Here is an 18,318-nt window from a genome sequence, read left to right as displayed (position 1 = left end):
GCATCTATCCAAATGAGAGGCTCCAGACTTTCTCCAGAGATTCTTCTGCTAGCGCCCAACAGTAAAAAATCTGGAAAATGTCCCCAGTGGCCGATGTGAGAACACAGCAGGAGGATAGCTAGCGAGTGGGCGGGTGGGTCGATGATGTTTCTAACATGCGATGGACGAAGGATGAAGAGTGGTGCCATATATGTAGAAAACACTGACGAAGGTGTCAAGTGAAATTTTAGGTGACGATGACAGCGCCATTGTCCAAGTGCTGCTAACAAAAACACGTGATTCCCGGCAGCAGAATGAATACAGTACGTCCTGCCTGCTGTGCCGTGCCTCACCTGAACGCTCTTGTCGGCAGCATTAAGAGATTCACACACAGGCTTCAGATAGCAAAAGAGAGAGGGCCCTGAACGCAGCACGTGTTGATCAGCGCAATTCTTTGTGTATGGCGAACGCATCTAAAGCGAAGAATCTCGCACTGTGTCGTTCCGGAAATATGAACAGGACAGATAACCTCAAGAGAAAGTCCGGACGCAATTCTGCGGACCCCCCCTGGAGTTCATGTCTGAAAATAGATTTGTTTATTAAAAAAAAAAAAAGAATGAAAAAAGTGGATACTTAAGGGCCTGATCAGATTTCAGCTAGGGCAAGCGTCCCCCCCCCCCCCCCCTCCAGCCCCACCCATGGATTCGCCCCTGCACTGACTTGCAAAACCACTGGAAATAACTGCAGATGTGGTGAAGTGCAGAGAATGATTATTGCTTTCCCTTGTTGTGCTGCAGCCTGCAGAGCGTGGAACGATCCTATATCAAAACATTTAATTCAGATTGATCTGTTTATTCTCTCACATCCACACAGTTTCAAAGACTTCAGTCCACGTGTGGAGGCTGCAGGGTGGTGTCCTGATCTGAGTGTGTGTGTGTGTGTGTGTGGGGGGGGGGGGGGGGGGGGGGGGGTCACAGGGTTTCATAGTATTTCATGGGTGTGGTTGTAACGAGCTGCACGGACGGTTTTGAGGATCCTTCTGCAAACGCTGCACCGCGTGATCTGCAGCCTGGCTTCTGAATGATGATATTCAGAAGAAGAAGAAAAACAAAACCAAACAGGAAGATAAGTGAAAGAGAGAGAGAGATCCGCCTCTTATCTCTCTCTCACACACACGCACACACACACACAGACAACCGCACACACACACACGCACGCAAAGAATCGCGCGCACACAAACACACATATGCACACAGACCATCTGCTGATGCTGGTGGGATCATTTCTTTAAAAAAATAATCTCATTATTTTCTCCATGAGGCACTTTGCAGATTTAATTCATGGCCGAGTCCTGATGAGGAGGAGGAGGAGGAGGAGGAGGAGGAGGAGGAGGAGGAGGGGACCGGGGAGAGGAAGGAAACGAGGATAACGTCACGAGTAAAAAAAAAAAAAAAAAAAAAAAAACCGGAGCGATCGGTTTTAATGGAACAACCCTGAGCTGCTCCCACTGAGATGTGTTGGTTAACTGGACACAGAAAATAAACCTTACGCGGAAGAGGAAGAAACAACAACAGCAGCCGCAGCAGATTCCATCTTTTTCCAGGAGGCACACTGAAGCGGGGAAATGGAAATGTGTGTCTCCCTCTTCCTCCTCCTCCTCCTCCGTTCGCCTGTTTACTGAAGGATTTGGAAACTGCCTCATCGAAACACACGGAGCTGCTTGAATTCTCCTGCATGAGCCAAACAGACGAATAGTCCGATCCAGAGGAGGCTGCTGACAGTTTTTCATTTTTCTCTTTTCATCTGCCAACATCATCGGGAGAATTAACAGGTAGCCTCCCATGATCAGCTGTGTGCAGGCCAGCCTGCTGGGTGTAAGATGGCTGGGTGATGATGATGATGACGATGATGATGGTGGTGGTGGTGATGATGGTGATGAGGATGATTTCTCTTCGTGGCATCATTTCGACTTAAAATCATTTGGCTATATCCGCATGTGAAACCAGATGTGGCCAAGACAGGCCTCCATCACTGCGCTGATCAATACGTGCTGCGTTCAGGGCCCTTCCTATCTTGAAGCCTGTGCGTGATTCTCGAAATGCTGCAGACAAGAGGATATTGTGAATTGTATGATCAGGATCGTTGGATCAGATTTTCTCTCTTTTCTTTTTTGCTGCAGCTGAGCCCCCCCCAGCTTCTCCTGCTCCTCTAGCCATGCCATGTTGGTGTGGTTACACACCAGATGTGCATTAACAAGGGGTGGGGCCAGTCTCATTTTAGCATCTTTGGTTGTTTTTTTTGGTCTCCTGGTGTTATAAAAGCCAGTAAACGCCCCTCTCCGATGCACAGGCGGTGGAGAACATGCTTCACTCTGCAGCATCATGTAGGTGGTGTGAGCCGCTCGTCCGCTGCTACAGGCCGTGCATGCACCAGTGCAGGTGGGGTCTGTGTGATGTGTGTTTTTCCACACACTCCTTTTGCTCCCTGTTGGCAGGGCTTCAGCTAAAAAAAAAAAGAGGAAAAAAAAGGATCTGCTTCAGTCGATGCTCGCAAGCAACAAAAACATGCACCCCGAGCATCTGGCCGGACCCATCCAGGCCTGATCTCTGATGCATCACACCCACCCACCCTCAGATTATCTTCTCCTCATTGGCTAAATGAACAGCTGTGCCAGGAGACTGAGAACCCATGATGCACCCCTTTTGGCCTCCATTAGTGCCGTGTGATCCATCTGTGAAGGTCCAACCCCCCCCACCCCAGGGAACAGTGACCTACTGTAGCTAATTGCTCTTCCTTGCAGTGTGTGCCGTGCAGTGCAGGTTTGCTGTGTGCAGTGTTGGCATGGATTTGAATTGCCACACTACTAAATGCAAATACAGGGTCCCCAATCTGGGAAGCTGTTTGCATATGTAACTGTGCAGGATCAGGAAACGCTCGTTCCTGCTGAAAGCGGCATGTGGTTGTACAGTGTGTGTGTGTGTGTGTGTGTGTACATTAGGAGATCAGGACATTATCAGGAACCCAAGATGACTGTAGGTGGGGTCATGGAGGTGTCTGTGTCCAGCGTTTGGCACAAGTTCTGAATCGTTACACAACCTGCAGTGTGACAGGCTCTCTTTGCTCTAAAGGGTGTGTTCACTCCCTATCTGCTGCCTGGGAGTGATGCTGGCTGCTCGATAGCAGCTTAGTCATTACAGATTATTCTCCTCAGTTAAACCAGGCATGGTGCACAGCCATAACCAGATTACAAGGATTTTTCTCACTGTGTGGATTCAGCAAATCTTCGAGATTAAAATTTGCGTCTCTTATTTTATTATTTACCGCCACAAATCATGGACTAGCAGCTTTTTAAGTTAATTATTTTTACTTAATCGATTCCTGGATCACAACAGCAGGAAACAGAACCCCAAATGGGTCAAAATGTATAACTCAGCAGTTATTTGTCACCTGCTTTATAGAAATTATATTTTGATATTTGAATCCAACAGGTGACGGCTCAGACAAATCCAAAATGAGTGAGCTGGAGCAGCTTCGCCAGGAGGCCGAGCAGCTTCGGAACCAGATAAGAGTGAGTCAATTGATTTGCAGTAACATTTTCATCTTTAGCATGATCATTCTGAGATGTTCAGTGTATTATGTTATGTCTTTTTCCTCATCATATGATTCCATGTGCAACAGGACGCCAGGAAAGCATGTGGAGATTCAACCCTGACGCAGGTAAGTCCCAGGTGCTAAGTTACAGACTCATAAGAAATGTCTGTGCATCTTTTTGAGGATTTGATCAATATGGAGATATGATAAATCCATGTGGGGGACGGGATAGGTTTTAAATACATGAGCGCTGTCTGTTTCTACAACAAACGTCTCTGATCACACACACACACACACACACATAGTTATCAATTCAAAAATGGTGGATTTAACTACACCTGACTCCTTGTTTAATGGTTTCTCTCTATAACAGATAACTGCCGGTTTGGATCCCGTGGGGCGGATTCAAATGCGAACGAGACGCACCCTCCGCGGCCACCTCGCCAAGATCTACGCCATGCACTGGGGTTCAGACTCCAAGTGAGTCGACCACACTACACCCAACATCTCATGCTGTTAACGTAATGCATGTGATGCATTCAAATGTACCATTACAGCTTTCTAATGAAGAGGTAGAGGTTTTGAGCTGAATGGCTCCCTATCATAACCCGTAGTTTCATGTCAGCATGGAGAGTATGATGGGACTATATGAAGATATGTAAATGTTAAAAAGTCGTAAAACAGATGTTACATCGTCCACTCTTTCAAAAGGAGAAGATTTACTTCATCAAATAATACCTTGAGTTTGTCAACTATTGAATTATTTCCAGCTACATCCTGTAGAAATGTGTAGAACACTGGTCTGTTTTTGATCAAATCGCACACTCTCATAAATATCAGTCCCCTCAACACGGCTGTTTTTTCATTGAGATCCATGAATTAGTCTCTAAGAATACAAAATAAAAAAAGGATGAAAAACTCCCTGATTGTCACACAATGTGAACCGTGTGGCTTCGCTTGGAGTTCAACTCGAACTTTGACCCCCTGATATTCACCTGAATTTGCATGTGACCATCCCCTTAGAGACAAATCCCCGGATCCGCCCCCTGATGTAGACCCACACCAACATTTATTGGAGTCTTCCTTGGCTCATGCCCCAAGCCTCCATAAAACGTAATGGAAATCAGTCCAGCAGTTTTTGCATAATCCTGATAACAAACATACAAACACAGATCATAACCTGGCGCGGGTAATAAACCTGTAACGTGTAATATATTAATCAAACCGATGAAGGCTATTTCGGCCTTCCAGTGTGTTGTCAAAATGTGACATATAACACAACTTTCAGTTGTGTTTCAAACTGACAACCTCAAAGATCATCATGTAATTAACTTGTTGTTTGGTTAAAGTTAGACTCTTGTGAACTCCACTGCCAGCAGCAGCTTTGGTCAAGACTGTGATATCTCTACAATCAGGTTTTTAGATGATACCATAGTGTCCAGAGGATGAATCTTTAAGACTTGTAAATGTTTCTGTGTTACCATCAGCAGGTCAAGTATTTTTTTCTTCCAGTTTACCACTACTTCTTTTTTTCTGTTTTACAAACATTCATGGTTTCCATCTCCGATGACTTCAGTGATTTAATGGCTCTTCCTCTAAGTGGAAAAGCTGCAGGAAACTGAGATGTTTGATTGTTTGTCTCGGCAGGCTCCTGGTTAGTGCCTCTCAGGATGGAAAACTGATCATCTGGGACAGCTACACCACCAACAAGGTAAAGTCAGTGGAATAATTCTTCCCATCAGACAATCAGATGGATAAATAGTCACTTTTGACCTGTGTCCGAACTGGAAGTGAAAGTCTTTCTTGTGTGAGAGTGCGGTTTTACTCGTAACGGCCTTTTTCTGCAACATGGCTCATTGCAACATCTACAGTGGCACTTGATTTTTTTTATTTCTCGCATTGGGTTTTCTTACTCCTCAAGAGTTACACGTCTCTTCCTTCTGAACACCTTTGCCATTCCTAGATGCACGCCATCCCGCTGCGTTCCTCCTGGGTGATGACCTGCGCGTACGCCCCCTCCGGGAACTACGTGGCCTGCGGCGGCCTGGACAACATCTGCTCCATCTACTGCTTGAAGACGCGCGAGGGCAACGTCCGGATCAGCAGAGAGTTACCTGGCCACACAGGTGAGAGAACATGGCGCTCTCATCCTCGCCTCGGTTGGGCGCTCCTCTGCTCTGTGAGTCACGCTGATGAGACGTCTCAGGCGAACGCACAGCGGTGTGCCCTGCCTCGAGGGAACGCTCCGGTCCCAAAGCCCTAAACAATGAAGATTTCATTTATATGGTTAATTGATCGCAGGGCAACACAGTCTCAATGAGCTGGGACATTACAGAGAGTCTGAGCGAGTCGGATCGGCTACTGTGCCGCTCTACGCTATTACATTTAACACCTTTTCTGTTCTTAGCTTTCAACAGTATCGTGATATTCATTAGTGTTGTATTTGTGTTTACAGATTCAGATATGAAACAGCTAGTAATGCATGAAATTAGGGCCACATTTCAAGTTTGTTTTTGCAGATGGGCACAGGTACACTATGTTTCCAATCTACTGAAGGGAAAATAAAAGCAAGGATGAGGTGGAAAGATGTGGATTATGCAAACTGGGATGCAAATTAAAATAAAGATATCTCTAATGGTGAAGGACAGCACATCACACTTTTCCTATTACAGTGAAAACAGTGTCCTCCTTTTGCTCAGCTGTTCAAAATCCAGATTTTTCAGTTATATAGATGTGTTTTTCTTGAGTCACCTTCACAGCCATATGTTTAATGAGCTTTGTTTAGCCTCCGTTACGCCTCTCAGGGTTCACACATTGGGCCGGGTCTATGGGGGACTTGTATTTTACTATATTGGGGCTGAACCAACTGAACACAGCCTGAGATGAGTTAAACATCATTTATTCTGTGAAGTTGTCAGTCCTTCATTTTAAGATGAAAATTCAATGTTATACAACTGAGAGAAAAAGATTAAAGTGAATAATGTGAATTGTGTCATAAAAATCAACTGACATTGAGAATAAAGTTGTAATCTTAATCTACGTGTGATGTTAGAGGATGAATATCAGAATATCTGCATCACCTGCGTTCAAATGAAGAATGTAGCTCATCTTGTTAAGTTATGACTTAGTATAGGTTTCATAATTTACAAAATACCAAATCCTTTGTCTGATCAGCACCTAATTATCAAGTATCAGAAAAATACTGTGCAACAAATTGTGTCTTTTTTTCGAACAGACTTGTGGTCGAGCTAATGTTTGGTTGTGGTCGACTTTAAGGTTATCGTTACATTTGCCTGCTTTTCAAAGAGGTTTGTTGGTTCCTGTACAAACATTGGCCTTGTATCAAGGTTTCGTACATTTAGTGTTAGGTTTCATCTTATATTCAATGAATAACAGTAGAAGCCTCCCTACAAGACAAGTGTGCACATCACTTTGCAAGTTTCATGCAGTAAAACTCACCCAGACGTCTGCTCTCCGTGTTCTCTCAGGTTACCTGTCATGTTGCCGTTTCATTGACGACAATCAAATCATCACGAGTTCAGGAGACACCACATGGTGAGTCACACAAATCCAAACACCGACGTGCCGTGCAAACACCTTTTCCTGAGCTCAACTCTGTGCGCTCTCTGCCCCCCCAGCGCACTGTGGGACATCGAGACGTGTCAGCAGACCACCGTCTTCTCGGGCCACAGCGGCGACGTCATGAGCCTGTCCCTGTCGCCCGACCTCCGCACCTTTGTGTCGGGAGCCTGCGACGCCTCGGTCAAACTGTGGGACATCAGGGACAGCATGTGCCGGCAGACCTTCACAGGCCACGAGTCGGACATCAACGCCATCTGTGTGAGTGCCCTCAGGCCACTGTTTCTCCTTTTCCTCCATTTTTACGCAAAATATAATTTGAATGGGAAGAAGCTCAAAACTCAGACTTTGAAAACAGCTGCACATTGTCTTTAGAACCCGTGGAGCTGGTTGCTGTATTCATTTGGACGATTCTGAAAGATATGCAGTTAGAAGCAAGAGCTGCTTTAATTACAGTATTTTACAAAGAGACTAAACAGAGAGGGAAATTAACTAGACCAGTTTTGCTTATATCTGTATAAATAGAATGTATACATTTATAAACGGTCATTTAAAGGTTGCTATTGTTAAAAATCTCATTGATCTGTAATTTGTCCACAAAACGACAGTAAAACACACGTTGGTTCAACACAGCCTGAAAGAAAATAGATAAAAAAACAGTAGATAAAGATGGACGACATGGCCGCTCCCCAAAAGTGAAGCCAAAATATCTCCATCACCACCTTGTGGTTGGCTACAGTATAGCTCAAAATTCCCACCTGCCACACGTGTATGTGGATTGTACATGGAGTTTTGTTTTAATTAGTTATTTGATGTTATTATAAATAGGGTGAAACATCATGATTGACAGCTGAGACAATCATCCCATGATCACTACTGCTCTGAATGATTGCTTTAGCCCGAGATGGCAGCGTTCATATCCGGGATATTTTGGCTTCGCTTCTGGATAGTGGGACAAAATGGAGGCGTGTCGTCCATCTTTATTTACAGTGAATGATGTAAACCTAAACCCAGAAATAGAACAGAACATACAACAATATAATGTGTGATCTAGATACAGTATATATAACAGATACAGTTTATATAACAGATACAGTAATTCTATTTTAGAAGGTTGATGGTCCACTTGACTCTATGACATCACACAGCCAGCGAGGGAAGGACCTCCTCTCTTACGACTGTCCTGACAAACAATCATTCATCTTCCCCTGCTTCTCCTCAGTTCTTCCCCAATGGCAGCGCCTTCGCTACGGGCTCCGATGACGCCACCTGCAGGCTGTTCGACCTGCGAGCCGACCAGGAGCTCAGCCTCTACTGCCACGACAACATCATCTGCGGCATCACCTCCGTGGCTTTCTCCCGCTCCGGCCGCCTGCTGCTCGCCGGCTACGACGACTTTAACTGCAACATCTGGGACGCCATGAAGGGAGACAGAGCAGGTGGGTGGAACGGGCGAGAGAACGGCCGCGGGCTGGTTTGAGGTCACAGAGTAGATTCAGAAAGGTTCAATTAAAACTGAGGATTGTTCATATTTTCATGTCAGCGAGATATCAGAGCTCTTTGAGGGTCAGGGACTCATTCTTTGTTGCCTGCAACCTGAAGATGAAGCATCACACACAGGGTTAGAGGGGGCAAACTTTGACAATACCCTTATATACCACGTATCACTGCAAATACTGTCAAACTGACTCATCACTGAAGTTTTAAATGATTTTGGCTCGTAAGGGTTGGGACAACTGTGCCCTGAGCTGCTCTCATATGTATACGTCAAAGTGCTGAATGAGGAGTTTCAAGGTAATGCAGCTCACAGTGACACATGGTTCACGTAAGAAAAATACTCTACACCCTTCATCAAACACTAATGAGATGTATTTTCCTGCAAGTAAATCATCTGGACGCCAACGGGACTGAGGTGAAAATCAAAACATCTGGATTGAGACCAAAGTCGGAGCTTTAAAACAAAATCTGATGATATGAATCATAAATAATGATTTGTAAGATTGTGAGTTTACCTGCGGACTAGCAGTTGTTACTAATTTCTCATATTTTATTAACGAATGATGAATTACTTAAACGACTGGTTGAGAAAAATGGTGGTAAATAAGAAGAAAGGGAGACATTTGCTGCAGCCCCACATTGAACCATCTGCCAAATATAAGTTCACATAGGATCATTTCTGGGGGGAACAGAGCTCCGTGCCAGACTCACCAGAGAATTCACACATTCCTCTTTCAGCGAGATTTTCGGTGTTCGGCCTGATTTTGTAAAAAAAAAAAAAAAAATGTCAACGCAAACCTGTGGTGCAAGTTGGATCCCAGACAAACACTAGGCTGCTGTGTTCCCGTGCGGTTTCTCAAGACGTTTCGGAGCAGTGTGCCGAGCAAAACATTTCCCTGCAACAAGTCTTCTTTTGTGTGTCCCCACCCCTCCTGCAGGAGTCCTGGCCGGCCATGACAATCGTGTGAGCTGTCTGGGCGTGACAGATGACGGCATGGCGGTGTGCACCGGCTCCTGGGACAGCTTCCTGAAGATCTGGAACTGAGCCGGGCCCACGACCTCGGCAAAACACACGTCTGACAGACACAGACAGACCGACACAGACACACAGACTGACAGACAGACACCGCTGGGACACAGTTTGCACCCTGTATTCACGCTGTATGTAAGATTCAACAGACAAATTAAAACATTGTACTGTACATAATATATATGACTTAGATATGAGTTTACACACACACACACACAAACACACACATACAGACACACACAGACACACAATGCAGGATGACACAAGACATTAACACATACCCACACAACCTAAAGTTGATTTAAGAATGCAGAAACAAGGCAACAGTACCACAAACACGCACGCACAAACACACACACACACACAAATATACATACATCAGCCACACCATTAAAGCATGTAACTGGTTTAATGTTGTGATTGGTCGTTGTATAAAAAATCTGTAAAATGTCCAAATGTGACCAACTATGTAGTTGAATTTACAGCTGCTGAAAAAAAAATACAAATGCTACTATTACCTGAAGTCTTTTAACATAACACACACACACACACACGTTACACACACACTTTCCTGAGAGACACTGCTCCTTGAGTTCGGCGGGAGAAGACGTAATTGGACGATTCCGTCTTTGTTTACAATGAAGTCAAAAATGCACTTCAGACAAAATGTTTCTGTACTCTTTTTCTCTCTGTACCACGTGTATCTCAGCGACGGTGATGTGAAGGAAAGACGGGCGTGGATGAGAATCATGTGAGACCGCTCACACTGAACATAAAAATAAAAAAAATCCCTGACAGACAGGATGGAAAAAAAACAACCTCTTATTTTCATCTGGCTCGAAAACATCATGTATTCACGTTTTTTATAGAAACGTCCCCCCCCCCCCCAGACTGTGCATCTGTTTTATTTTATTTAATATTTTTTAACATTTATTTTATTCATGTTCTCCCCTTGTGCCTCAGATACACTTTGAGGATTATTAATAGAGTACTGATAAAAGATCTGCAAGTCAGAATGTGGGTGAAAACTGAAACCATTGTAAGACACATCTTAATAAAGCAGGAGCCATACTTTGACTTTGTCAATGTATTTATCTGGACATTATTATGGTATAATTGTACATAATATTAATAAATAATAGCTTCTCCTGCCAATTAGTGTGGTTTCTTTTTGTGTCCTTGAAGGAGGTTGTTGGTTTGGGAAATGATATTAAACTCAAGTCACTGATTGTTCCAGATAAGCAACACATAAAATGATATTTAAAACAAATTAACCTTTTGTGCAGTTTCTAAATAACCTGGTTTACCTTTTATTTAAAATTGATCACATAAATCACTGAGAGGAGAAAGCTGCTTTTAAGCATCTATTCAGAATGAAATGTCAGCAACTGATATATTTTAAGATTTCTTTAAGAATGAGGGAATCCATTGGTAACGGTACATCATGGCAAATAATGCCACGATCCGACCTATTTAAAATAAATTAAGGTAATAAAGTTGATCCCTTAGTGTCCAAAAAAGCATCCAATTCAAAACCTGTATAATAAAACCACTATTATAACTACAACAAAATGCAGGGGTGAAACATTGACAACCTCACAGCCAGAAAATTCAGTTAAAGTTCATGTTCTCCCTGTGTCTATGTTAGATTCATTATTGGATACTCTAAATTGATAGTAGGTTCCCAATGTCAGCTGAGATTGGCTCCAGCTCCTCACTTACCCTAAAGGGTAAGTGATAGATATTGGATGGATGGATGATAACTAATTACAAACATGTGAAGTTGAGAGTTCAGGGGAAGCTCCTGTCTAAGGATGAAACTGCTCCCCACGGAAAATCAAGTAAACAATAATAAGGCAGATTTGAGAAGAAGCTGAAACAATGTCCCACAGGTTGTGTTAGTGCTCAAGTAGAGAAGGGACACGTCCTCTTAGTGCCAGTCACATTAATGACTTTCTAAATCCTCACTCATTGTGAACGGACTAATGGACCAGTTAAGAATAAATTTACCTTTTGCGTTTTCCGTTTCTGCTGATAGACATTAAAGGGAAACATATAATTCAGGATTCTTTTGTTCTTGTTTTGTAGTACTGAAGTGTTGCTGCTGTCCCACTAGAGGGTGCTGCAGCTCAATCAGCATCCCATGATTAGAATGAAGCTTGATCCATAGATATGTATGCTTTAGCATTTATTCAGCAAATTTTATAAATAAGTTACACAGATTTTTAAATGTAACTGTTCCCCACGTAGAGTGAATGTTAAGTGTTGCATCAAGAAAAGCAGTGGTGTCATATTTCTAACATGGGCCTGGCTTCAGGAAAAGATGATAGCACCATCATGTGGCTGAACTCTGAACAAACTCTCATCACGTTCCACAGCGTGAAAATCGTTTTGATGGATTTTCCTCTGGCATAATAATAATAATAATAATCATAAGAAACACACCATAAATGCTGTGAAAGAATAACAGGGACAAACATGAGATCAATGTAATTTATTTTTCAAACAATTCTGTATTAAGACATGAATTCATTCCTTTTGAAAGTTTGAAGATTATCAGTCTATGAAATACAATCGGGAGTTAACCTCTCACAAGTAACACAGACGCGCGCACACACACTAAAACATTGCAAAGATGTTTACGGTCTTTAAAAAAAAAAAGAAAAAGTATTGAAAAAAGAAGAATAGATATTGTAATTCTGTCCTAAGATCCACGACAATTACGAGTTCGATCTGCCTCACTCCCAGCTACAGCTGCTTATCCACTCATACGTTATGGATAAGAAATACAAGCTATGCCTCATTACGAATATTAGTGATCGTCCATTTATTGATGCGTTAAGTTCATGAAGGCAGTTTCTGGGATTTCACAACAGCAGAACAAGAGCAAGCATCCCAACAGCTCGACAGTCAGGAGAGAAGCAGTCGTTTCTTTGCGATTACAAACAAAAGTAAAGAACAGATTATTTCTGTAACAAGCGAGACAAAAACCAGCCGACAGTCAGTCTGCCACCGGAGGGTCGCCTCCTGCGTGTCACACTGAGATGCACTGTCCTGGTTTTGATTTGTTCAAATGCTTGTATTGCTTAGAAAAGAGAAATGTCATCTACACCTTCAGTGCTCCACCTCCAACTGGGTGGTGCCTCCTACTTTCGTAAAAACTCTGCTGCAAATCTTCTTCTTTTAATGGCTCTTGGCACAAAATAAAAAAAAAGCACATTTCACACCTTAAGGTGCTTCTAGAGAATCAGACAATCAGATCTAGTCTTAGCGTAATATTTAGAAGCGCCTTCTTAAGTCAAACGAATCACATGCTGTTACATCTCTGACTAAAATCTTCGAGGCATTAGTTTCCGATTTGAGATGATTGTTTTTATTGGTGAAAAATCAAAAGATGCCAACCTGCCTGTCATGTTTTTCTTGAGTCCAACAATTCGCTTCAATTGCTATCCAGAAAAACACTCAACAAATACAATAAGGTGCAATGGTTTTCAAATGAATTCCTTCTTTTAAATGTAGTGTATATTCTTGTTCGATTTATATTGAGCAATAAAGTATTTAGCAGCTTAAATCTTTGAACTTTAGCTATTTTATTCATCGTTTTTAGATGCAAATAAAGTTTAATGACCCACACTGAGCATGTGGACCACAGCCAAGGTAGAAATATTATGAATATTCGGTGGGAAAAAGTATGTGTTAAGGGAGAGGTCTGTGACTAGTGATTAATGAAAGCGATCAAGAGGAGTCAACGCTTACAAATAAATCAATGTCTGTGCATTTTATTGGAATTAATATTAAAGCTATATATGTTTACATTTTTTTGGGGCAACACTTCAACTGAATGTCATTGTGGAAAAAAAACGTCAAAGAAACAAAAAACCGACCAGTGTCTTTGTCTGTAATAGTGATTGACTGATACATTTGCCACTTACTTTATGGATAAAATCCAGAAGCCAAAAGCTAACAAGCTCATAACAAAGCCGTTGCCCTCTCATTGATGTCACCACTGATGACCCCCTGAACATATTAACAGCCCGTCAACCTCACACAGGCGATTTTCACCAAAAGTCCATCACAAATCTATGAGTCACCACAGACTCTTCTGATCACCAGAATCTGTCTGAATAACTCTGCTAACTCCAAGTCTGTCCATAGACACGCATCTGTCTCAGCAGGCGACTCGCTTCACTCTAACGGCCGCTGAGTGACCCGCCATCTCTCTTATTGATCTCTCTACCTTAAATACATTGTGCTTTGATTACTAGAGCGGTACACATTTCTACATAAATACAAATCTGTCTTATAGATGTACATTCACTTTTATTTCTCAATATAGACTAATTTACACATTTTATAAAATAGACTTATTAGAATCAAGCTACTTTCCCCACTACAAGATTGAACAATTAACATCATTAAAGTAAGAAGCGCAGACCTCATCCTTGCTGCGAGAACCGACGCTTTCTGAGCAGACATCGCACACAGTTTCCTTTCATCTGTGCACAAGTACTAAGTCGTCTTCTACAAAACACGATTCACACATATGGCTTTTCTCTATACTGGCTCCCACGGCGGGTCGATCCTCTGCATGTTGCACTGGATAAACCGGACACTTGTTAACTTCTTTGTCACTGATCGTTTCATTTTAGTGTCAAAACAGATCTCTTCTGATTTCACGTAAGTGCACTTAACTGGCACAGGATGTTTGTCGTTAATGAGAGAGCAAAAATGGCTGTGCCTCTTCTTCACGTGATTTCAGGTAAGAGACAAGTGTAGGTGGGTGGGATGTGGCTCACGAAACCCATCCTAAAAACATCTCGCCTTCCCCACTCCAAGGCACTGCTTAAACTGTAAACATGGCAGACTGAACAATTAAATAATGATTAAACCAAAAAAAAAGAAAGTGTGCCAGAGGTCTGTCTAAGTTGTCATAGAAGTTTGAGATGTAGGTCATGGCACTTAACATGTTGAAAAATAAAAACGTATTTGCTAAAGGGGAAAACAACTTTGATACAGTGATATACTCTATCTCAATGGCTTTGACCTGCGCATCAAAGTATCTGCTCCAGATATATTTGTAAATGTAGGTTTACTGATGTGAAAGTGCTTTCTATGCTTTGATTTGGGTTATAATCTCCCCATAAAATGAACCATCTATTTATATAATCTGATTAGACGCCCTTTGCCCTGAAACCGTTCTGAATAGTTTTCTTTTCAACAACATAAAATATACATCTTCTTAGCTTAAAGTGTGACTTTTAGAAGACTCTTATCACTATCTAAGATTCATTTCGTAACATCCATAAACTTCTCGTACTGGCATCTTCACGAAACAGTCGCATTTGTGTAACATCAACGAATCAGATGTTCTTTTTTTCCCTGTCTTTATTCAAGAATGTGGTCTAAATAATTTGATGTTCAGATTTTTTTATGCTTATAATCAAAATCCTGCACTCGTACTCAAATAGTCCCCATTTGTGCTCAGATTGTGAGCTTAACTCAGATATTTTGTGGCTTGGACATTTTTCCTGCATTCAGCATTTTTCTTCTGGGCTTGGAAGTCTGTCAAAATCAAACCAATAAAATGCCAGGTTTAGTCTTGATAATTGAAGGTGTCGTTTCCTGTCAAGCAAACAGATAGGAAGCTGATTAATAATAAGGCCGAGGAGGATGGGAGTCTATGAGCCCGGTTAAAGTAACCACCAGTACTGGACTCTCAAAGAAGTAAAGCTAAAACACCCAAAACGAGGAAGGGATGATTGTTATTTGTCAACTATACACCTGCTATTCGTTTGGATGGGGAATTTTGACGGATTTGTCGCACAAAAAGTCTAGAGTTCAGGAAATCTGTCCGAGCAACACAATTAGAGTGATGTGCACGGTTCGAGCACAAGCAGAGCAAATTTAAGAAGGGGCGATTTGAGTGTGAGTGCTGGGTTTTGAGCATTAGAATCAATAAGGCTAGCTCTCAAACTGTGCTCTAGAATGAAGATAGAAACAAAATAACCCTCAAATTAGGCAGATGTCCATGTGCTCATACCAAATTGCTGTGGTAGCACAAATCCCTGAACAAAAAAGGGTTGACCTACCCCCTGCCAACAGAATTCCACCAGGCTTCTTCCTGATACGGCTGCCGCATACTTCTACCCGGTGTATGAGAACATGGTACCTCCCTCATGCAGCTGCCTAAACAAAGCAGAGTTAACTCCCCTAAACATGGAGGGGCACCCTATGCACTACCAACAAACTCAGAGTAAAGATCTATAAGAAATTACAAGCAGCTAATAAAACATACCATAATATTTGTGGAAAGCCAGCTGCCTCTTTGGATCTATACATTAAAAAGGTAAACAATGTTTAGTGATCTTTAGGAAAAGACTCTTCTATCTAGATGCCAATTCAAACTCTCTGGCTGTTTGTCTTGGTTCATACCTTCCGTTTCTGAATATGCTGTGAACTTTGGCAGAATCTATAATTATGAAAAATATTAAGTTTCATGTGTTCCAGCCAAAGCACCTGATGAGATGGAATCCTCTGTGATGGTGTAGATCTTAACATTAAATCTTTCCACTGGCCAACCACAAATAAGAACTGTTTCGCACTATGAGCTGTTCCACCATCATCCGCGGGACACTTCTCACACAAAAAAAAACCCACACTAGCGAAAAAACTGAAATATAATACAGTAGAGTGGATCAGTGTGGTAAGAGGGCGACAGGACCCTGAAAACAACCTCCCTTCATCACTATAATCTCAGTGGCCCTCTACTTCCATGTTTCTCCAACTTCTTCCTTTTGCGGCTAGCGTCCCAAAAGTTGTCATCATACTCGCAGAACGACACAAGCCAGAACACACAAACTCTCCTCCTCAAACAAAGACTCCACAAGAATAGAATATATTGCAATATAATGGCAATATAATTACAGTAAAATTAAGAATACCAGTAGGCTAATACCAATACATTACCACTACATATAAATATCAAATTTTTTGTAATTTGTAAATCTACAAAAAGAAAAAAGGTTTAGATACAAGCCAGATGAGTCAAATAATGAATGGTTTCATCTAAACCAATGAAGTAAAGGCAAAGTGGGAGGTTCTGCAGCACAAATTCTGACGAGAGCATTTTTGAGACTTGATTGTTTTTTTTTTATTATTATTTATTTGTTTTTAAAGAGAAATTTAATTTTCTCTTGAGGCATTCAAGCCGTGATTAAAAACTGCAACATAATTTGCCATTCGGGCCAAACAAAAATCTAAGGAGCAGGACTTCAGGATACCGTCTATGATAGAAAGAGCTACTTCATCCTGACTTTTATGTGCCTTCGTTATATTTTTTGTACTAAATCCTTCCTTTAGGCCTTCCTGAAGTTGTAAACCCCCCAAAACAACAGGGGGATCCATAGGCCACTGCAAAGGGAAGCTCCACCATTTTATTATTTGAGCAATAGAGGCCTGCAAATGATTCAGATCTAAGTGTCAGGTGCTATCTATTTACAGCTTCATTTCAACATTCAGTATTGGAAAATAATGCCTTCTTAAAAATGTACGGTAGATCCATCAAGGAATGTGTTTTTAAACATACTTCACGATATGGAACTAAATAGATACGACTGAACACAGGTCCACCAAATAAAACAGATCAAGACGGGAGTATTTACAGTACAAATCAATAGGTGGTGTTAACATCTGCAGCTCATCAGTGACTTTTCATGATGATTCCGCAGAGAATGTTATCAGGGGGCCTCAATAGAAACTGTATCTTAAATAGTGTAGGCTGGAATGAATTTAGATATTATTTGTGTTTGTGTGTGTGTGTTTGTCTATGTGTGTCTTTGGAGCAAGACTGCATGGGCGATAGCGAGCTGGAGAGAAAGCGAGAGATGTGTTCACAATTGTGTGCATGCGTTTTCGAGAAATTTCGGATGCTCTTCGTTCTTCGAACCCCGAGCGGTTCCTCGCACTGACCAGAGCGGAACATCCTTCACCAGTTCATGATGCAGTTCCTGTTCAATGTCATGAAGTACACCTGGCTGCTGCCTCCTGATCGCACCGATGCAAAAAATACCTGAGGGGAGGGAGGGTCATAGAAAACATGTATGTGAGCAAGGTCTTTACATTCAGCTGCTTTTAGACCTTCGGCTGTCAGAGCTTTCATCCCTTACCTTGTCATTTCTCTCACAAAGGAACTTCAGCCTCTGAGCTCTTTTGTGCATGAACACACCATCCAGGTGTCCAGTCTCCACTGAGCGGATCTCTATGGCCTTTTCTCCCCAGCCCATGATCTGATTGGAGCAGATATGAGCTGCCGAGGAAAAGTGTCATATTAGTATGAAGCAAATTTATTACAGTCCAAACAGAGGATACTATATCTTTTATGTGACATCCACGTGAGATTGTTTTTGGATTTGACCATTACCAACAGATGTGGGCATCTCGCCCCATTGCAGGACCACGTCCTTGATTATGCGTCCGTAGGTGTTGACATAGACGCCTTCGTCCTCATAGCATAGCAGCATCTCCATGCCATCTGAGCTGGGCAGGAACACAATTGCGTGTGGTAACACGTGGCTCTGAATCTGTGTGAGATTAAAATAGAAGAGTTGTGCTCCTGTTGGTTTCATATCCACCACAAAAAAACA

General features: G+C 42.2%; 2 protein-coding genes across 8 annotated transcripts in view; one reads left to right on the top strand and one right to left on the bottom strand.

Annotated features, from left to right (window-relative positions):
* The first annotated feature begins 1,408 nt into the window (after nt 1–1,408).
* On the top strand, nt 1,409–10,831 carry gnb2 (guanine nucleotide binding protein (G protein), beta polypeptide 2). The gene is made up of 10 exons (XM_062406745.1): nt 1,409–1,810; nt 3,468–3,547; nt 3,658–3,696; nt 3,944–4,050; nt 5,218–5,281; nt 5,534–5,696; nt 7,059–7,125; nt 7,209–7,410; nt 8,372–8,588; nt 9,585–10,831. The coding sequence occupies exons 2-10, from the start codon at nt 3,491–3,493 to the stop codon at nt 9,689–9,691; spliced, it is 1,023 nt and encodes a 340-aa protein (XP_062262729.1). The 5' UTR covers nt 1,409–1,810; nt 3,468–3,490; the 3' UTR covers nt 9,692–10,831.
* Nucleotides 10,832–12,155: 1,324 nt separating this feature from the next.
* mink1 (misshapen-like kinase 1) overlaps nt 12,156–18,318 on the bottom strand; it is a 29,643-nt gene continuing 23,480 nt past the window's right edge. For all 7 annotated transcript variants that reach the window (XM_062405531.1, XM_062405533.1, XM_062405537.1 and 4 more), the window contains 3 exons: nt 18,096–18,255; nt 17,842–17,981; nt 12,156–17,744 (listed from right to left, as the gene is read on the bottom strand). In XM_062405531.1, the coding sequence (XP_062261515.1) occupies nt 17,661–17,744; nt 17,842–17,981; nt 18,096–18,255 (384 nt within the window). In that variant the 3' untranslated portion in view covers nt 12,156–17,660. The remainder of the gene's footprint in view (nt 17,745–17,841; nt 17,982–18,095; nt 18,256–18,318) is intronic.

This window comes from Platichthys flesus, chromosome 15, assembly GCF_949316205.1.
Source record: "Platichthys flesus chromosome 15, fPlaFle2.1, whole genome shotgun sequence".
NCBI lineage: Eukaryota > Metazoa > Chordata > Actinopteri > Pleuronectiformes > Pleuronectidae > Platichthys > Platichthys flesus.
This window is presented reverse-complemented; position numbering and strand designations above follow the sequence as displayed.

Bases quoted from the DNA above. Each gene is read 5' to 3' on its own strand.
- gnb2 (XM_062406745.1), top strand. From the start codon at position 3,491: ATGAGTGAGCTGGAGCAGCTTCGCCAGGAGGCCGAGCAGCTTCGGAAC. The intron at 5,697-7,058 runs GTGAGAGAACAT...GTGTTCTCTCAG, and splicing joins AGAGTTACCTGGCCACACAG to GTTACCTGTCATGTTGCCGT. The intron at 7,126-7,208 runs GTGAGTCACACA...CTGCCCCCCCAG, and splicing joins AGTTCAGGAGACACCACATG to CGCACTGTGGGACATCGAGA.